Raw genomic sequence first — 22,282 nt, 5'->3', positions numbered from 1 at the left:
GTTTGCAAAGAACAACTGATCTTACAGCAGCTGCATCACAAACCATGTTTTGTCTGTAAATTACAGTTTTATATGAATAATATTTTCAAAGCACTTGTTGATACTGTTTCCTATGCAATAACATTAGTCGATCATAACCGTGGCCTTTTACTGACAAGCCTGAAAGGAGCCGCCCCTTAAAAACGGATCATTTCAGACAGAGGGTCAGAATAAAGATGGAAAGTAATAGTTTTTCTGCATATATATATTTATATACAGTAATATTTAACATTATAAGTGAACCTCAAGGAATATATTAAATGTGACCCCTTTATAATAGTTTAAAAAAGAAAAAAATCCTTTTCTTTTCTTGCCGTGTGACCTGGACATGCTTTTGTGAGATTCAGCCAGGTATATAAATGTATCTATTATATTTATCTTGTACTGTAGAATATACCACATTGGTTTCACTTGGCATTGGAATTTTGTATTAGCAGCATTTGAGCTTTTTGATAAAGGATATTGGATGCATTGAGGATAGAGGTTGTATTAGGAATTCTCTTCTCTGGATGCGAGCTTGTGTAATCTTATTTTGTGCGTGTGTGTGCGTGCTGGGTTGATGACAGAGATGAAGTATCAACAGTAGCTGATCTGATCACCACTGTGGCCTGATAGGATTAAATCCTGTTCAGCTACACTGTTTACGAGGGGTTTTCACCACAAACGTGTGTGTGTGTGTGTGTTTATAAGTATCTGGGGGGTGCGTGCAGAATGTGTAAGAAGGAAGGAGACGAAGGCAGGGTGCTTTGAAAGAAAGCGAGAGAGCGAGAGGAGATTGTTTTGCAAGCTTCATGTTTATATTCAACATTTTACAGCATTTTCATACCATGTCCTTTTAGCCCTTCAGTTTAAAATAAATGATCTGCAGAATGTGTGACTTAATCGTGGGAGTGTAAACTCAGATAGATTCAGATCTATGTATTTATCTATCCATCATCCATCCATCCATCCATCCATTGTCATCTTCTATACTATACTATACTATACTATACTATACTATACTATACTATACTATACTATACTATACTGAGTCAAAAGTTTGGAATAATTACAATTTTTAAGGATTTTATTTTTATGAAGTCTTATATGCTAATCAAGACTGCCTTTTCTTGATAAAAATTGCTGCAAAAACATGATATTGATATTGTATTATTACAATTTAAAAGAAAAGTTTCTATTTCAATATATTTTAAGATGTATATAGTTTATTATTGTGATAGTAAAGGTACATTTTCAGCAGCCTTTATTACAGTCCTCAGTGTCACATAATCTTATTCTCAATTATTATCAATACTCAATTATTAATAATGGAATAATGTTTAAAACAGTTTTTTGCCACTTGATATGTATGTATATATACATATATATATATATATATATATATATATATATATATATATATATATATATGTGTATATATATATATATATATATATATATATATATATATATGTGTATATATATATATATATATATATATATATATATATACAGTATATATATATATATATATATATATATATATATATATTTTTTTTTTTTTTTTTGGCAGAAATGCATACAGAAATTGTACAAAATACACATATCGACCGGAAAAAAAACAACACTGATAAACAACAATATAAGAATAGAAGAGAAGGATAAAATAAATTTTAAAAAAAGGTAAAGAAAGAAAAGTAAAGAAAGGACTTTTATTTTGAAATATATTTCCTTTGGGGGTGTTTTAAGGTATTCAGTAATTTAACGTCTTTTACCCTTTCTCTCCTCACCCCACTCCCCTCTTCTCCCAAACCTCCAAAAAATAACAATGATAATCAAGTAATATGATTTTATGATTAATATGGCTATCTGTGCACATCCCCGGGTGAAGGACGGCGCGCCTCCCACAGAACTTAATATTTTTGTCGAAACCATGATACATTTTGTTCATTATACTTTGATTAATAGAAGATTCAAAAGAATTTCAAATTTATTGAGCATTTATTGAAATAGAAATCTTTTGTAACATTATAAATATCTAACTGTCACTTTTGATCAATTTAATGTGTAAAGCTTCCCAGATATTCCTGGCATCACAGGAACATATTACATTTTAAAATAAACTAGAAATCAGTTCTTTTAACTGGTCATATTATTTCACAATATTACAGTTTTGACTATGTTTTAGCATAAGGTGAGCATAAGAGACTTCTTTCAACAACATTAATCGTTTCAAACTTTTGGCTGGTTTGGTATTATATATTTATATAGTATTTTTGGAAGATCCATTAAAAATCCACTTGACTCAAACTCCATATGATAACGTATAGCCACTATTTGCAAGCATGGTATTTCTGTGTGCATGTATCATTATTACACAGTTTTGCTCTTAAATTGTACTGGTGGAAAGGACAAGATAAAGACAGAACAAGACACTGACACACATTGCACACTCATCTGGCAATTTGGGCAATGAGGTGGAAAAAAGCTAATTAGCCAAGCAGTCTTCTTAAACAACCCTCAATTAAATCAGCTGTCCACACAGGCGCAGCTTCAGCTGGACCAGTGCCTGATTTGTGTAGGCTGTCTGTTCTCTGGCACAAGCCACTGTTCCCTCTCTTGGCTGTTTCCCAACTCGGCTGGAGAGCGAACGCTAAATATCTACCCTTGCACACATACACAAAGACTGGCCACTTCTTCAGCACAAATGTCAATTGGATTGCAGTTTGGTGCAAGTATTCAGTGTGAGGCTGTTCATTTGGTCTACTGCCTTCAACAATGGAGCCATGTTGCTTAAACACAGGAATCTGACAGGCTTATGGCCAGGATGAGGCTCACTGGAGTGAAAAAACTATACAGTACATAGAGGAAGTAATTAGATAATTGAAGACAGGTGCAATGATATTTAGAATTGAAGAGTGAGAGGATAGCTTCGCACAAAAACCTTAAAGTGCCTAATGTAGACTTTCTGCTTAAATCCAAATGTGGTTCCAAATACATCACTCCTCAACATAACATCATCCACACGTTTCATAATCTTTTAATATGACGGCATGTTATCATATTATAAGTCTGTACATTAGCATTACATTTTTAACTAGCTATATTATATATATCAATATATCTGCTAATATAGGTTTAGTGCATCAGCATTTAAGAAAAATCTGTATAATATACTTCATAATAGTGCAATTTACTGAATATTTTGAATATAATTATTTTATAAAAGAATACATTTGATTTAATAACTGAATACTTCAATATTAAATATTTTATTTATATTTTATTTTATCATTTACTCAGTGTAATAGTTTTTTTAAATATTATATTAAATAGAATTTGCCATGATTTAGATTTTATTCACCCCATTTAATTTTAAATACTGTTTCATTTTATTATAATAACAATATGTTGTCACCGTTGTTGTACTATATGAGGTGCAATAAAAATAAATGTGATTTGACTTAAAATATTTTTCTAATTTTTTTTTGATTTAATATCTTATATTGAATTAAAATGTTGCGCTCTGTTCACCCTTAGTAGCCTATGTTATATGAAATTAGAAGTTTGTGCATTATCATTAACTTTTTAATTTGTATTATTAATGCATATTTAATACACCAATGCAACTTTCAACAGTATGTTTTTTTAAACAAATCACTTTACAATGGTTACAATACATTAAATATTTTATAAAATATGTTTTATTTAATATCCGAATAGTCTATTCATTTCGAAACAATATTTTTTGAAATATTAAACTGAATTAAAATTTTGCCATAATTTCAAGTTAGATTGGTGTAGTCAGTATATCTAGTATTTTAGATGTAGTACATCATTCGAATTTAACAGTCACATTCTGTGTAACTTTTGATGTTCACATTATCATCCAAATAACAGATCTCTGTTACATGTAATAGAAAAACTGCAGTGTGAAGAGAAATACTCTAAGGAAATTAATGATAGAACAGGTGAATTATGATGATGATGAAGGTTACAATACAGGTAGAAAGACAGGGAGAATGAGAAAGCTGGTGTGAAAGAGATAATGGTGTCTATCAGGGGTGTTGTGGGAATGATGTTGTGGCAGGTGTGCAAACTGGACAGTCGCTGTCTGTTCCTTTATCTTGAAGCCAATACTCCCTCTGTTCACACTCCTCACACAAGGTCATTTACGGCATTTCTGTTCCCCTTTTCTCGTTGTAGATCTCAAGCATTGTCCCATGTCTGTCCAGAAGTCTAAAGTTATTTGCCCTCATCTGCCCTCTATTGACCTCTCACGTCCCCTAAGGCTCCTCAGAGCTCGCATGAACAATGATGTGTCAAAGTCAATTAGGCCTTGATTGATTTCTTCTCACCGTGTGTTTGACTGATTCACTTGTGCACTTTTTCTCCCAGTGATTGATATAATTGGGTTGGAATTGGATGGAATGAGGTGTACTCAGGTTTTTGTGTAAGGGGAAAGGGAAGGTCAATGAGTAACCTTGAAATGGGCTTTTCTAAGTGGGGCCATTGTGATCTATAATATACTGTATCTTGTGGGTGGAGAGAGAGCAAAGGTGTACCTCTCGTTTGTGTATGATTGTGCGTGTTTGAGTTTGTGATTGTGGTTTTGGGTTGGAACATCTTTTTGGGTCTGTTTATTTAACAAAGCATATGAAATTACCGTAATTATGAGTTTCTGGCTAGTAAAAATGGTTAACATCTTCATTAAACTCATGATTTCTCTTACATTATACATCATGTAAAAACAACTAAAACGGCAGCTAAAATATATCTTGTAAACAACTAAAAGGTAACTTGAACAGTTTAAAGAGTGTACTATAAAAATGATTATTTTGTAATTCCTGTTACATGAATGCAGCATTAGTGCTAATCATAATATTTTGTTTATATTCATGTCCTCCTTTTGTGTGCCTTCAGTTATAACATGTTTACGCACATTGTATATTGTGTTTCATGTGCCATTTCTCATTTGCATGTGTTTTTGTGTCTTCCAGACGGAGAATGCAGAAGGTGTTCATGTTCCTCTGAAACACCAGCTGATGCGGGTCATTGTGCGCGTGCTCCAGTACCGCATGCTGCTCACAGGTGAACACCTGTGATTCAAATATTTAGTCCTGATGATATTTTTTGTGCAGTTAATACGTTAACACACAGTCTCTTTTCAGGGACTTTTTTATTTTATTTATTAAAACTAAGCTTAAATAAAATATAAATATTAGATGAAGTATTTACGGAGCCCTGCACATAACATACGGATATATATATATATATATATATATATATATATATTTTTTTTTTTTTTCTAAGATTTGTTTTTATTAAGAGAAGCTCTTACAATATGTTAGTTGTGTGTAGGAAGGATCTACAGTTTGATACATTGAAAGTCATGTTTAACAAAAGGAATATACACCTAAAGACACACCTTACAATGGTGATGATTTTCAATTTTAAGCATCAGAATATATCTGTATCATGGCCACTCATTAGGAATTTGTTCTCTCATTTTAGTAAATTGTGACCACGTTAAACTAATTTGTACCCTCATTTAGATTTAACCAAAATAAAGGAATAAATTATTACAATGTGGCCACAATATACATATTGTTCCCCCGCGTGCATTTGTGGGGCTCCGTAAATATTACAAAAAAAATAAAAAATGAAACAAAAAAGGTGTTCACACTTCTTCAGTTCTCTGTATTTTTGCTTCAGACCTAAAAAGAACTTGATACATTTAGTCCTGGTTCGAATTGCATTTACAAAATCATTTTTGGTGTATGAATTTCCTCTGCTGAACACAAAAGAAGATATTTTAAAGAATGCCTGTAACCAAACAGTTGTCATTGACATTGCCATTGACTTCCAAAGTATGGAAGAAAAAAAAATTAAGCAATGGGGTCCCTCAACTGTTTGGTTACCGACATTCTTCAAAATATCTTCTTTTGAAATTCATACAGGTTTGGAACAACATGAGGATAAAAGTAAATGATGACAAAATTGTATTTTTTTTTAGTGAACTATCCCTTAGTTCAAAATATAAATATAAAATAAAAGCTTATTTAAAGCATTAACTATAATAGTATAGAAATTATGCTAAAATAACACAGATGAGTTCTGTATACTGTATGTGGAAGACCCAAACTATATGCATATCTACTGTATATAAAGACACTGGACAGAGGTGCATTTTTGTCCATATTTATCAAAGTGCATCAAAACACAGGAAATACAGTAATTAAATAATAAAACTACTTTCTCAACAGTTCATGGACCTAATCTTATGTGTAGAATTGATGTTTTGCTGCTGACTTGCAGTCCTTGCAGACCAGAATTTTACTCTTGAGTCACTTTATGAGCTTTGATGATTAAATGTGCTCATAATATAAATTCAATGAGCTTTAATGTTACATTGAATAAATGTGTTAAAAAGAAAAACAACTTTGTTGTGTGTGTCTAGATTGTTTTGCGTGAGTATAAGGCAGGCTGTTATCATTTCAACCTTGAGGTTGTGTATGTGGGATCTTGTACCTAACAAAACAGAAGTGTGTGTAAAATCCTGTAAAAATAATTTTCTTTTTTATCCTTCATGTGGTTCCTATCTCATTCTTTTCAGACTACTTAAACAATCTCTCCCCTGATTCGAAAGAGTATGAAGACACACAAGGTATTGTTGTCTGTCTTCTCTGTCACACAGTTATGAACACTGACCATATTTGATCCGTGAAAACATAACCATGCTTGTAACTGCAACTTTTTATTAACAGCTGCACTGGTAATCGTGTCTGAAGTCGCAGACCAGGTTAATGACAATCTAAAACATGGGGTGAGTTGTCTCTGTTTCTGAGAGAGTGTATTCTTAATACATAACGAAAATGGAGAAAGGGGATATGATGTCATCAAAGTAGTCCAGGTGTCCAAAAACAAAGAGAGCAGTGTGAAATCAGCGGGACAGAGGCATCCCCAAACACACACACGCACACACACATTTTCTCAGACAGACACAGAATCCTTCTTATAACAGCTTTCTTATTCTCATCCACATATGAGAAACAATATTTTTCTATTTCTGTTTCTCACTCTTTTATGTCTTTCTCCCTCAAAATCGCAGGAGAACCTGCTTCGTTTGGTTCACATTGACTACAGCGTGAGAGGAAAAAGAGACCTTCTCCAACCTGGAAGGGTAAATTCTGCTCCATACGCTGTATTTATGGTTTCATGTTTATAGTTTACTACCGTTTTTACTGGCTGTAAAACCTGAAAGATCAGTAACAGTTATTAGACATCAAAGGTTCAAGTGAATAACACATTTACCCATAACTCACCTGGCCTCTGGCACCTGTGTGTTTTGCAGGTTTTTGTCAAGGAGGGCACCCTGATGAAGGTCTCTCGTAAAAGCAGGCAGCCCAGACACCTCTTCCTGGTATCGTATCATGCTTCTGAATTTCTCTTGTGAAAAAGAAGTGTACTCAACTGTACTGAATGTGCACTTGTAGTGTACTTCAAATTTTAAAGTATATATAAAAAAATCTGTACATGTAAATAATATAGTATTAATAAAATAAAAGGTCACTTGTGTCTTAAGTATATTTAAAGGGATACTCCACCGTTTTTTCATATTAAAGGGTTAGTTCACCCAAAAATTAAAATTAAGTCATTAATTACTCACCCCCATGCTGTACCAACCCCGTAGGACCTTCGTTCGTCTTCGGAACACAAATGAAGATATTTTTGATTAAATTTGAGAGGTGGATCAGTCCTACATAGGCTGACTAAGGGATCGAAACTTGACGACCCTGAAAGTCAATGTTTAAATATTCCATGTGACTACAGTGGCTCAATTATAAGTTTATCAAGCGACGCGAGTACTTTTTGTGCGAAAAAAACGTGGTAATCGTGGAAATCTCTTGAACTCTTGTCTCAGGCCTACAAGGAAAAAATGAAGTAGTTGAATAAAGTTGTTAGTTTTGTTTGTTTTTCCACACAAGAAGTATTCGCGTCGCTTGATAAACTTATAGTTGAGCCACTGTAGTCACATGGAATATTTAAACATTTTCTTAAATGACTTTTTGGGCCGTCAAGTTTCAATCCCTTAGTCAGCCTATGTAGCAGTGATCCACCTCTCAAATTGAATCAAAAATATCTTCATTTGTGTTCCGAAGACGAACGAAGGTCTTACGGGGTTGGTACAGCATGAGGGTGAGTAATTAATGACATAATTTTCATTTTTGGGTGAACTAACCGTTTAAACTATGTTATTCCTTTAACTAAGACGAATATTGATCAGACCAATTGGCAGAGCGGGACAATTAACAGCTTCTCTTTCAGTTAGACTTTTTTTGGGTTTCAGAAATGTGTCTGATGGCAAGTATGTGTTGCATTCTGATCATTAGAAAGAGCTGGATTTAGCTTAAACTCTTTTACTGTCAGTTTATGCTTTAAAACCAAATTCTGTCTGTGCAGAGCAACAGTCTGAAGGGAATCTTGCTTGGCAAGTTTAGTTAAACTGTCAACATGTTTACAGCTACACTCTCAGAAAAAAAGGTACAAAAGCTGTCACTGGGGCTGTACCTTTTCAAAAGTACCTAAAGGGTGCATATTGGTACCTTAATGATACATATTAGCACCTTAATTGTACATAATAGCACCTAAAATGTACATAATAGCACCTAAAATGTACATAATAGCACCTAAATGTCCATATTAGCACGTAAAATGTACATATTAGCACCTAAAATGTACATAATAGCACCTAAATGTCCATATTAGCACCTACAGGTCCATATTAGCACCTAAAATGTACATAATAGCACCTAAAATGTACATAATAGCACCTAAAATGTACATATTAGCACCTAAAATGTACATATTAGCACCTAAATGTCTATATTTAGCACCTAAAATGTATATATTAGCACCTTAATGTACATATTAGCCCCAAAAATGTACATATTAGCACCTAAAATGTACATATTAGCACCTAAAATGTACATATATTAGCACCTAAATGTCTATATTAGCACCTAAAATGTACATATTAGCACCTTAATGTACATATTAGCCCCTAAAATGTACATATTAGCACCTAAAATGGACAAAAGTTTTCCCTTTTGAAAAGGTACAGCCTCAGTGACGGCTTTTGTACCTTTTTTCTAAGAGTGAAGCTGCGTTACACATTCAGTTAAGTGACAGACATCTGAAGGTACCTTTATCGCCCCTTGAGTACTGAGTAGTTATAAACAGGTATCGCTGATATTTGGTCATTCAAAACACGCCAGCCAGTTTCTTAGAGAGTAAGTGAGCCGGTATATGTGCCATAATTGTTCTCCAGACACTGGAGGCTATGTTAGCTGTTGCACAAGGATACCCCCACTCGTCTCTGTACCGCTGTTGTTTACAGACTAGTGTTTGTAGACTAGGCCCAGAGAACAACAGATCAACAACACTGAGCCACCACAGAAAATAACACTAAAACCATTAGACTGAGCAGTCAGTTGTTTGTCACTTAAGTACCACTTCCTGGTTTTCTGAATGTCTTTATGAGATATTAAGAAAAGTGCTGTACAGATTTGATATCTAGGTATTGTTGAGTTTTGCTTTAAGATGCTTTAAATATTGTCAACTTGGCTCTGAATACCCTAGATATTGGGTGCTTTTTTCATGGTCTTCTTTCATCTTTCCTGGTGCTGGTCTTGCCTTCCTGCTCTCTTGCCCTCCTTGAATCGATCAAGCTCTGACTGATGTTTTTTTATGAGAGCTCGTGACTGATGTCATAGACTCCTGCACTGACTGGGTGCAATATGATGTCAGAGGGTCCCCTGGTAATGATGCCTCGTCTTTGAGATCTGGATTTAATTTATGGAGTAATAAGTGAATCGGCTCAAAAATCCTGCCAACAAACCATTACTCTCACACTGATGCTCGAGGGCCATTTCCTCTGTTAAAACCACCCATCACTGCCTGTACTAATCTGCCACTTCTTCCCTACAACAGGGAAGACTCAAAGCTGTCAGTGTCTTTGAAGAACTACCTCTGGTTCAGACATACACCATCATGGAGGTGTTGCACGTCATTTTTTGTCATCGAAATAAAGCTGAAATAAAATAAAATATAAATATTAAATAAAAAAGTTAAATTAAAAACTTCATTAAAAAGTTCATTAAAAACTTAAATGAATATTACAAATGCTGCTTTGTTACTAAAATTAATAATAAAATAAAATAAAGCGAAATAAAAATATTACAAAAACAAAATGTACATAAAATTACTAAAACTACTAAAATTAAAAGTAAAAATTAAAAGATAAAAAACAAAAGCGCATTTAAAATATGAACAATTTTATTATAGTAAATATATAATACTAAAATAACTCTGGATTTACAGACCTGGAAAAGTGATTTAAAATGATTATTTTGTTTTTAGTACTATTATTTGTAATTTGTGTAAGCTACTAATTTCACAAATTAATCAAAAGTAACCAGGGGCGGAGCCAGACGATGTAAACATTCCGATTATTTTGAATAAGGAGAAGGATAACTGTTGGGCGTTCTGGTGCAAGATGGCTGCTGTCGCATCATCCAGGTCTCATCACCATCAACACATTGGTGATGGTTGAGGAGACCCCCCCCCCCCCCCTCTATATAAACATCTTATAAACTTCTATATAAAATTTGCATGAGATAAAAAAAAAAATCTGTCCATAAAATGATCAAAAATCCTTATCCAGTTATCCAAGAAGAAGATTTGTATTCTTCTTTGTTAGATTTTATTGGCAGTTGGCAATTACTGCATTACCGTCTACCACCACGTACGGTAATAGAGCTTTTGTCCTAACGCCCCAGTATAGTGACCGGGGTACTATACTATCAAAGAGCACCGTCCTTTGGATGAGACATTAAACCGAGGTCCTGACTCTCTGTAGACACAAAAAAATCTCTTGTCTCTTCTCCACCAGTAACCTAGTGTGTGGTGGGCGTTCTGGTGCAATATGGCTGCCGTCGCATCAACAAACACTGTATAAAAACTTTGTGTTTAGAGAAAAGCGCTATATAACTGTATTGAATTATTTTACATGAGATTAAAAAAAAATCTGTCCATAAAATGATCAAAAATCCTTATCCAGTTATCATAAACAAATGGAAAAGTCTGCGTAAAATTCACTGGTCAAAGGTTATAGGAATCCTACTAAGATATTTTCATCTGGGATAAGCTTTATTGTTTGAGACATATACAATTTTAGTTAAGTAACATTTGTGGTGCAGTTTTTTTTTAGAACCATGGCTACTGTAATCATATCAGATCACTATGGAGGTTTTACGTACTGTACTGTAGGACCAGTTGTTTGTTGCTCCAGTCTCAAGGGACACACGCACTATTTACATGAGAATTTGTAGCATTTGCGGGTTGTTGTGGCTGTTAGTGTTGACATTTTTGTTGTCCCTGTCTTGCTGCCTCCACCCAAAAAAAAGGCCTCCTCCCGCCTTTCGGAAGCATCCGGACTGAATTCCTGGACCTTGCCTGTGAACTGCGGATGTTTGGGGCACGCACATTGCATTTCTGATGATGTCACCACTTTTGTTTGGTGCTATATATGTCAAGCAAACACAATGGTTTGAAGTTTTAGGGCTTGTCTGTTTGTGGGCGTGAGCTTGTGTTCCTATCACGGCTACTTCATTGTCAGGACTGAAGCATGGAAAAATATCCCATAAACCTATTGAATTGAACACGTGAATTGTTTTCTTGAAACCGAACGTGCTACACTTGTTGAAGAGAATGTGTGTTGCAAAGGCAGGAATGAAATACATTGTGTGAAAGCTATTTTAAGCAGTGATTCTCAACCAAGGGTCCGGGGCCACTAGGGGGCCCTCAGCAAACTTCAAACAAAGCCTCAACATTACTAAAATTGACAAAACAAGCTCTAAAATAACCTAAACAACAAAAAGGTCATTCTAATTTTGGTTTATTTTTTATAATCTTTTATTATTTAATTTTTTTACACTTTATATTTTTAAGGTGTCCCTGTTACAGTGTAACTATACAAATAAGTACTGAGTAATATTAATTCACAACCTGAACTTGCTATAGCCTAGGGTTAGGATAGTGGGTTGTAATTAGGCATAGTTTACTGTTATAACTATAGTAAGTACATGTGTAACAAGGACTCTATAAAAAAGTTTTACAATTATTGTAATCTATGGGCACTCCTAGGCACTTGGCAACCGTAATCTAGTCATTTCTTTGCTGATTTTCAGTTTTGTTGTCGCATGTTTTCTCATTGAGCTCCCCGTACAGCTGTGCGCCGTGTATTTTCACAACACTTTCATAAAAAAAGTCTCTGGCAGCACCTTCCTCACGCTTTTTAATGGTGCTCTGCTCATATTCATTTGTTATTATTGGAGCCGGACAACTTTATCGTGTGGAACTATGTCTCCCATGGAGTAATACATCATACACAGTATCATAGAATTATGTCAAATTGCCATAAAGCAGTTTGTGTTTCTCGCTCGTTCTTTCCACTCGGGAAGTTAGTTCCCATGTTGCAAGGTTGGTTGACTTGGTTGATGGGAGCGGGGAAAGTCACCATTCTCTCCAGAACAGGTTAATAAACCATTCAAATGATTTCTAAACGTTTTTTTTTTTTATTTTTATTTTTTTATTAAGTTTAAATAGTTGCCAAGTGCCTCTTTAAATAGGGTAGTGGGGGGTGTGGACAGGTTGAGAACCACAGGTTTAAAAGCTTTTACTGCCTCCTTCTGGTGAAAATAAACACAACAGAATAATAGAAGGAAAGCATTACTATTACTTTTACTCATGCATAAGATTAGGGGTTATATTGTTATTGTCTATAGTTGTAAAAATGATGCTTATATTTCAAATTAAAATTAAATAATTGAAATATCTAATCTAAACATTATCATGTTAGTTAAAAATAGCGAGTAAAATAGCTTCTCTATCAGAGAAGAGATGTCGATGCTAGAGGGAGGGGGATGGTTTAACAATAAAGTAAATAAAAACAGTATAAATCCCTGGAATTTTCTCATTTTAACTAAATGAATGTGTGTGTTGCAGATGAATGACGTGATGCTGTACACCTACCCTCAGCAGGATGGTAAATACAGGCTGAAGAACACACTGACTTTAAGTGGAATGAAGGTAAGAAAGCAGCACTTCTCAGAAGATCAGTTTCATTTTTTGTTTATCCAACTAAGAAATAAAATGGTTGATTCCATTGGATGAGATGTGATTCAAATGTATGTTTTCATGTGTCTGTAGGTCAGTAAACCTGTTATAGACAATGTGCTCAACACGCTCAGAATAGAAGTCAGCGAGGTTACCATCACCCTCTCAGCAAGGTAATGAGCATTTCCATAATTCTTTGCATGTGTCTACGGATATCCACTGTCATTCAGTCACTTCAAGCATGGCTTCTTTCTGTCTCTGATAGTTCTTTGGGAGAGAGAGAAGACTGGTTCCACACGTTGAGCCGGGCTATAGCAGATCACGCTGCAGGCCTCAATACCTTCAGCTGCTCTAGTGAGGTGTGAAGATATTATCGTACACTGCCGCCATACAAAAACATCTACAGTATGGTCCAGTTATAAAACCAGCAACAAAAGGAACATCATCACAAAGCTTTTGTATATTGGATTAGTATTAAGTATTAATAATATGCCCTTTTGTTTTTGGGGTCTACTGGAACAAGTTTTCATCATTAACTGTTTAAAAAAAACATTATTTTTCACATATTTTATTGTTGCAGCACCTTTCCCAGTCTGTCAGTAACACTCTTTTTAATTCCTTTCTCTATGAAGCCCAACTGCTTAAAAAGCACAATGTGCTCTGATTGGTTGGCTGGACCAGTGTGTTGTGATTGGTCAAATGCTTCAAGTTTGGAAATATCACACCCTTAAGCATGTTAGATCCAGATCCAGGGCGGAAAAAGCAGCGTCATTTAGACATGGCGATAACACACTACTACTATTTTGTGTATGCCTTAGGCAGGAATTATTTAAATGATGGATATATTGTGATGTGTGCGTTCCCAGAAGAAAACTCAAGACTACAATCGAGGTGTTTCAGGGAGGTCAGAATCAGTGCTTCACCCAAAAATTAAAATGATGTCATTAATGACTCACCCTCATGTCGTTCCAAGCCGTAAGACCTCCGTTCATCTTCATAAAACTCTTGGACTAAATGTAAAATATGTTAAACTATGTTGTGAAGATGAACGGGGGTCTTACGGGCTTGGGATGACATAAGGGTGAGTCATTAATAGCATAATTTTAATTTTTTGGGTGAACTAACCCTTTAATGATATAGAGAACATCTCCCTTTTCAGTGACTTTGTAACTTTGCAGACCTTATTCATGCTAAAACAGCAACATTACACACTAAAGAAGGTTTAAAATGTATAAAAAGTACAACAGGTCCTCTGTAAAAAACCTAAATGAAATGTGTTAAAATATCACATTCGCTTTCACTATCCAAATTTCCAGGCGAGAGAGAAGTTATGGATGTCTCTGGGAGAGGCTGCTCCTGTTCTGGTTCCTGTGTCACACGTGATGATGTGCATGAACTGCACGTCGGATTTCAGCCTGACACTGCGACGGCATCACTGCAACGCGTGTGGAAAGGTAAAAGATCTGTAACGTGTACTTGGTCAGTTAAAAGAAGTGTCAGCTCCCTCTTGTGTCAGGGAAGAGTTTTGTTTATTATTTAGTTGATTCACAGGAATAGTGCACAGTTATTACCATAACTTTAGTGACTTTATAGTGCACAGTTATTATCATAATCTTTTACATTGCACATCTGAGGTAGTATTATCTGACTACTGTTTGATTACTAGATTTATTTTGACCTAACTTTTTTTTATAACATTGGTTTGAATAGTATAATCATGTACCATAATGATAAAAAAAAATACAAAAAGAAAGGGAAACTATTCCTTTTTTTTTTTTTTTTTGTTATCAACAACATGAAGTACATTAAACATTACATAACATCAGGGTTTCCCATACTAGAGTTTGGAGAAAAAAAACAACAACAGGGGAAAGGCTAATAATTAATAAAATAATAAAAACAATTAAATTTTAAGAAATAAATAATTTAAAAATAAAACATCTAAAGAAAATACTTACTAAAACAGATTAAGTGTGAGGTGAGTAAGATTTTTTGTATTTTATGCTCACCAAGGCTGTATCTATTTGATCAAAATACAGGAAAACTAAGTTTGTGAAATATTATTTCAGTTTAAAATAAAATGCGGTATTCAAAAACATTTGTTAAAATGTTGAATGAATATAAAGTATCAAAATAACACTATTTATTTGAAACAAAAAAGATGAGTAACATTATAGATGTCTTAACTGTCATATTTGATCAATTTAATGCTTATCAATTTAATAAAATCTTACTGACCCAATCTTTTAAACAGTAGGCTAGTGTATACTGCAGTATCAGCATTAAATTGTCACCCTACTTTCTATTTATTGACATTAGCATCTCTTCTTTATTCATATGATTTTTAGGTTGTGTGTCGTTCCTGCTCGCGGAACAGGTATCCTCTAAAGTACCTGAAGGATAGGATGGCTAAAGTCTGTGATCACTGCTATGCTGAGCTCAGGAAGAGGGGTAAGACTGCAAAATTATGCAGTGTGCTATACAAATTAGGATTAGAAATTGTACAGAAATCGTTCATCTAAACTGTTCACATTGATTGGATGCTTAAATCGGAACCCTTCATAGTTCACCCAAAAATGAAAATCTTGTCATCATTTACTCACCCTCATGTTGTTCCAAACCTGTTTGAGTTTATTCTTCCGCAGAACACAAAATAATATATTTTAAAGAATGTTGGTAATCAAACAGTTGACAGCACCCATTGACTTCCATACTATTTTGTTTCCTACTTTGGAGGGACTCATCAATTTTGGCCCAGATTGGCCCACTAGCACAACTGAACTTTGCACGCCCTTGAATATATATACCAACTAGCTATTAAAACCACTAATGCCATGTAATAAGTGAATAGGAGTGAGTAAGAGCTTACAGATGAAATAACTTCTAAGTTGAACTACATTGCTACAGTAATGAATCCTAAAACAAACTATATGCTGCATTTGGGATTGCAATACCTTTTTTTCCCTACAGGATTTTGGGAAATCTGTGGTGAGTTGCACCTCTGTCCCTCTAGGGGGGTTCGGGGGCATTCTCCTCTGAAAGGAAATATTGTGCTTTTTAATGTTAAATTCATCAATCTAGTGCACTTTGAGAGTATATTCAGTGTGCAAATTGAGCAAAGAAACACTCTTTTAGTTGTGATATGGTTTCTGTCATTACACTACTAAATAATAATAGTTATAATATTAATCCCATGGCAGTAATAGCCACATGTTGTAAAACAAATGCACTGAAAAATAAAAGCAACCTTTCATAATTACATTTGTCCTAAATTCTATACTTGATCTTTCAGATAAGCACATGATCTTTTATTTTGACGGAAATGGCATCAAGCTTTTATTTTTGGCAAAAAACATGGTTTACAAACTCGTCTCAATACAATTCTGATAAAATGCTTAATCGTCAAATATGCAGATGTGGAAATAATACGTAACTGGGTAGCGGGTACCAACATGGCCGAAGTGTTCTGAAAGGAGCCTAGTTCTGCTTACCACAGTTCTCTGTACTCACTTACAGTATTTCTCTTCTTTTTTCACGCTATTTCTCTGCACATTCCTTGCGTTTCTTCTCCATCGCTCTGAATATTTAGACATATACACACTGACACTGCTCGCTCACTCAGAGCTTAAAGGGGGAGGTGTTTAAAGATGTGATTGAACCAGCCCAGTGTCAATCAAGAAAATAACCAATGGGCTGCTGATATACGCAAGTTTCATGTGCCAGACCCTTTACTGACTTTTTTGTCCAATACATTACACTGGCACAAAGATCCCAGCGCTGCCGTGCCAATAAAACTAAACGCAATGGGCCGCCGATATACATGTTTTATGGGCTGTTCAGACATAAAAATAAAAATAAAGTATGAGATGTATCGGCCCTCAAACCACGTCGGCCCACCGGGAAAATGCCCGATGGCCAGTCCAGCCCTGACAAACATTTTTAGGTGAGCTATCCCTTTAATACGCAGAGTCACAGTTAGTTTCTTTTATTCAATATTCAATATTCACCATTATTCATCTACAATTGATTGTTTAAACAAAATATGCTATTTCCATTTGAAACATTTAAAATAATCTTGATTTCTGTCTAGTTAATGTCAGTGTATGATGTCAATGTAGGTGGTAATATTCCTGGATCATGTGGGAGCGCTAGTCCCCGCACAAACAGGGCCAGCAGGCCTCTCTCTGCTGTGTTCCAGAGCCTGCAGCCGCCCAGCCTGTGGAGGAACAGAAAGAGCAGCTCAACTCTCACACAGGTACACACACACAAACACAAACAGAGAGAGAGAGAGAGACTCTCCCCTGCTCCTTCACTTCCACATCTGAATCATTTTATGGTATTTTTGTCTAAAACATGATTACACAATGTGTCTAAATGTACTCCATGTGTGCAGGTATCTGTGGGTGCAGAGGGGTCCACTATCAGTGGCAGTCTGCAAAGGCGCAAAAAGAGCAAAAGGAAGTGGAAGAGGCTGTGGTTTCTGCTCAAAGACAAGGTGCTCTACACCTTTAAAGCACGAGAGGTGAGGGGACCCAGAGTCTCCCACACCAGCACAGACACTACATTACGTGCACACAAACTCTCATATGCGTATATGCACACATCACGATCACTAGAATATTTTTTTAAACAATTCTATTTTCACCGGGGCTTTAGTGACCCATATTTTAGAGAACAAACTATATTAGGAAGGAATGCGTTCAAATAATCTATCCAATCATCTTGAGAGGAGGCTATATGCAGCCGATTCACCTATGTTTCTTGAAAGTTTCCCCATATTTGGTTACACAAGGTTATTACAGTATCCTAACCAAAGACCCGGGGGAATACTCTGGGTTCAGGCTAAAATACAGAGTTTGGACCCCTCTCCTCAGATAGCACGCCAAAAACGCATACTATTTACTCTATCTGATTATTTGTAAGTGTGAACTTGTAAGTGTGAATGAACATTTTTAGAAATAGAGCCATCTCAATAAGGCCATTTTACTTTCCACCATGACCATATTTTGTATCATATCTCCTGAATCAAACGTGATAACACAGAAATGATGATGTCTAACTCTGTTTGGGCTTACTCTGATGGTAAAGGAATATGATACTATACAATATCATAAACTGTTTAGGTGAATAGTTAATGTTGAATTCAGGTTTGTGAAAAGGAAATCACAGTATCTGTGAACCTAGGCTAGATTTTATAATATCAAGTCTGTTGCATGCATGTGTAGAGTTAACCTTGACAATACAGGAACTGTGAAGAGTAGAACATTCAATATGACCTTAGCAACATAGCTTAAAAATAATGTCAAACTCAAAGATTTACTTTAAATATAATAATTTCAGAAGCATGTTTGTTTGATTGTTTTGTTGGTGTTGAACCTATTCTTCAATGTCTCCTTCACAGTCTCCTCCACATTGACACAGAGCTTTTTTGCATTTGCAATGTCAACGGCAGACTTTCTTGAAGCCACAACGGATTACCTTTTTATTTTTATCTTATCTCTTGCAAGAAATCAAATACATTGCTGAACAATAATACTAATATTTTAGTAATATTTAAGTAACTAATAGTGTTACTACAAACACTTGTGCATTAAGTCCACATGGATTTCATATAACGTAAATAAATTGATCACAGAATAAGGCAGAAAAGATACAGTACCAGTCAAAAGTTTGAAAACATTCATAAAATTGTTGAATGTTTTTGAAATAAGTCTTTTCTGCTCACCAAGGCTTTATTTATTTAATACAAATTGAGTAAAAACAGTAATATTTTTTTCTATGTGAATATTTCATAAAATGCATTTTATTCCTCTGATCAAAGCTGAATTTTCAGCATTATTACTCCAGTCTTCAGTGTCACATATCCTTTAGAAATAACTCTAATGCTGATTTGGTGCTCAAGAAACACTTCTTTTTATTAAAAATGTTTATTTATTCAGTGCTATTAAATATGACTCACTGATCTGTGCTAAATAGAACCACATTTTTCATGATTCAGCTACTGAAATATGTAAAATAATGATACTTTTTAGTACCGTGTAGCATAAAACCCCTCCCTGCGCATATTCGAACTGTCTTTCTCTTCTGTGTCTACAGGATAAAGTGGCTTCTGAAAGTCTTCCTCTGCAGGGTTTTACTGTGAAGCTGCCTGATCGATCAGAAGGGGAAGACACAGACAATGTTTTCCAGCTCTACCATAAAAAAACTCTGTATTACACCTTCAGAGCAGATGACCAGCATACTACACGCAGGTATGACACACAAGAGTCATGAAAATATCCACACATTTAGAGAAACCAGATTGTTTGTTTATTCACAAATGAAATCAACAGAAATATGTTAAAGAAACTATAATTTTGCAGGTGGGTAAACGCCATGGAAGAGGCCACAGTGTTATAGTATCCAGCTATCTGCCCAGATGACAAGAGGACTCTGGGCAGGGTTCCCCAGACAGCTAAACCCATTATGGGCTTACACCTATGACATCAGAGTCACCTGTGCCTGAGAAACCAGCGGAATCACACCACAAATACCTTCGTTTTTTAAATCTCTATCTTCTTTTTGGCTGCTGAATTTAAGGACAGTCACACAAGGCATGTCATGCTCGGTGTTTGTTTGCCCTGTGCCTCTAATTAAAAAAAAGTGCCAAATGTAAACAGTGCAGATCAGTGAATGATTGTTCTGAAACTACTCACGTGTGTCGAATAAAGGAGAATGTTCGTTTTCTAGAAACTGTAACTACCTTTCTATATGCAGATATAATTCAGTGCTGTCATTTTATACATTGTAAAATTAAAAATAAATTAAGTACAAGGCATTGGATGAGTATGATTAAGCAAATTCAGGCTTGTTATAGACAATATATTGTTAATTTCATTAAACGGCTGAATGTTTAGCATGCCATATCCTACCATCTTAGATTTAAAAAGTCAATGTTTTATATACAATATACAAATGACATCATGTGATTATATATATGGATTGGATATAGAATTGTATAGCCTAACTGGAACGAGCTGTAGATTTTACAATTCCGTAATATATTTAATTTGCAGCTATATTTAGATCATCTGCTGTGATTCATTTAACATCTGACTCTGTAATACCACTACAGTTGTTGTTACTATTGTGAAGCTGTGCAAACTTTAGCCACCATTGACATCATAAACATAACACAGTAAACATTGCTAATATGATCCTATTAATAGCCTATGAATTTGTGATAAATAACAGCGTATGGTTCATATTCGCATGCATTTGCACAGCGCATGCTATGGCATAGTCCAGTAAAACATTGATGTAAATCAGTATGGAAATGTTGTAGCCTACATCTGTGTCGGTTGAACGTTTCATTAAAAATAACTAAGTGTTACAAGCTTTATGTAGAGTATCGACCTTAAGCAGTTTTGTAATTGGGCCGTCGTCGAAAGCCGCATTATTCCACTAAAATAAAAACATGAAAAAAAAAAAAACATGAACATCATATAAATGCTCAAACCTGCATTTTTGAATGTGTTGAGGTGAGTGTTATTGTAGCCTATAGGCTATGTATCGCTCTGGAAAGAAACTACATAACTGAGCATTTTTCTGTTTTTATATTTCTAAAATGCCAAGCGATACACTTTCTTTTATATCATGTTCGTTTTTATTTGTCTTTGAATGTTACATTTGAAAAAAGCTGTATTCTGTAAAACATTTAGGCCATTACAGCCCATTCTCACCCCCAAGGCGTCACTTAACTGACGCCTTGGGAAGCATTTGGACATGCTTCAATATCTGACGCTTTAGGCGCCCTTTAGCGTCAGTTGGATGACGCCCTAGGATCGCGTCATGTAAGTGACGCTAAAGGGCGCCTAAAACGTCAAATATTGAAGCATGGTTAAAGGTGACGCCTTGGGGTGAGAATGCGTTGGCCATTATGGACTCCAGATGGAAAGATTCGATTGAAATTATACCAGTTTATAGGCTGCCTCAGAGATTTAACTTAACTGCCTTATGGTAAGGTATAAGTTAAAATGCAGGCTCAATTTACCCCCACATATGGATCATGAATATTTTTAGACCTGGATAAATTTGCTGTGTTAAAATAATATGTTAAAATTTTATTTTGACAAGCCAAAAACAGTTTTCAAAGTAAATGTGTGCCTTCCACACCGTGTTTTTTTCACAAATGATGGGTGGTTCTAAAACATATGATCACATGACAATAAAAGTGTACTGTTGCCAAAATTAAGGGGGTGGGTTATTTTACCCACAGGCTCATCTTACCCCGCTCTCCCCTATTCATTCTCAGTCGTTTGGTTCCATAATCATATACTAGGCCTAGGCTCATTATTCCCCAGCATAGACCCTATTCCTATAGACCATGGTTCCCAAACTTTTTGAAAGCATGGCACCCCTTTGTAGAAAATTTTCCCCATGGCACCCCAAACCAATTAAACTAAACGTAAATGTACTGTACATACAAATGTTTAAAATCATTATGCAAATAGCATTTAAATGATCATTGACTTGTTCTATCAAACAACCTCGTGAAAAATAAGTAATATTCAAAAATATGTTTAAATTTATTGTCCTTTCACCACTTTTTTACACTCACTGAAGTTAGCTAAGCAGCGTGTGGTACACATGCCAGAGAAGTCACATACATCCAAAGAAAATGGTATAAAATGAGACAAACACATTTCAAGAGATGTATCATTGTACTTCTATGTGTGTAAATGTTTGTTAATTTATCATAAATCCTCAGAATTTCATTATTTTTCATTATGCTCGTGATGACTAAGTGATTCTGATGAGGACACCAAAGGCACTTTATAGTGATTTTGACCCATATAAAATTAAATCTAAATGAGAAAACAACAAATGAAGCATAAACAGCAGCATGAATTTATTATGAATGCATCACAAAAGTCGGTGTCCTACAGTGACAAGCGATGATTCTATTTTAGAAATGGTTTATATTTTTCAGCGACATTGCGGCTGAAACAACTACAGAAAGTATGAAAATCTCAGGTAGGCCTATATTGTTTATGTGCTTTATTTAATGATAAAAGTGTCTGTGTGAGTTTAAATATCATTTGTT

At 35.0% G+C, this 22,282-nt stretch overlaps 1 protein-coding gene across 2 annotated transcripts in view; it reads left to right on the top strand.

The window, feature by feature from the left end:
• The window catches only part of fgd5a (FYVE, RhoGEF and PH domain containing 5a), a 43,846-nt gene extending 23,274 nt beyond the window's left edge, over nt 1-20,572 (top strand). The window contains exons 8-21 of one of the 2 annotated variants that reach the window (XM_039673620.2): nt 5,019-5,109; nt 6,635-6,685; nt 6,786-6,844; nt 7,130-7,201; nt 7,373-7,441; nt 13,087-13,170; nt 13,291-13,370; nt 13,463-13,556; nt 14,514-14,651; nt 15,546-15,648; nt 17,316-17,452; nt 17,591-17,692; nt 19,294-19,448; nt 19,560-20,572. In XM_039673620.2, the coding sequence (XP_039529554.2) occupies nt 5,019-5,109; nt 6,635-6,685; nt 6,786-6,844; nt 7,130-7,201; nt 7,373-7,441; nt 13,087-13,170; nt 13,291-13,370; nt 13,463-13,556; nt 14,514-14,651; nt 15,546-15,648; nt 17,316-17,452; nt 17,591-17,692; nt 19,294-19,448; nt 19,560-19,596 (1,272 nt within the window). In that variant the 3' untranslated portion in view covers nt 19,597-20,572. Of the gene's footprint in view, nt 1-5,018; nt 5,110-6,634; nt 6,686-6,785; nt 6,845-7,129; nt 7,202-7,372; nt 7,442-13,086; nt 13,171-13,290; nt 13,371-13,462; nt 13,557-14,513; nt 14,652-15,545; nt 15,649-17,315; nt 17,453-17,590; nt 17,720-19,293; nt 19,449-19,559 lie in introns of both variants that reach the window. The other variant, XM_039673619.2, reaches the window with a different exon arrangement.
• Nucleotides 20,573-22,282: the final 1,710 nt, after the last annotated feature.

The sequence above is a fragment of the Pimephales promelas genome, chromosome 21, assembly GCF_988280905.1.
Source record: "Pimephales promelas chromosome 21, fPimPro1.hap1.1, whole genome shotgun sequence".
NCBI classification, from domain to species: Eukaryota; Metazoa; Chordata; class Actinopteri; order Cypriniformes; family Leuciscidae; genus Pimephales; species Pimephales promelas.
The sequence above is the reverse complement of the archived record's forward strand: the minus strand, read 5'-3'. Positions and strand labels throughout refer to the sequence as shown.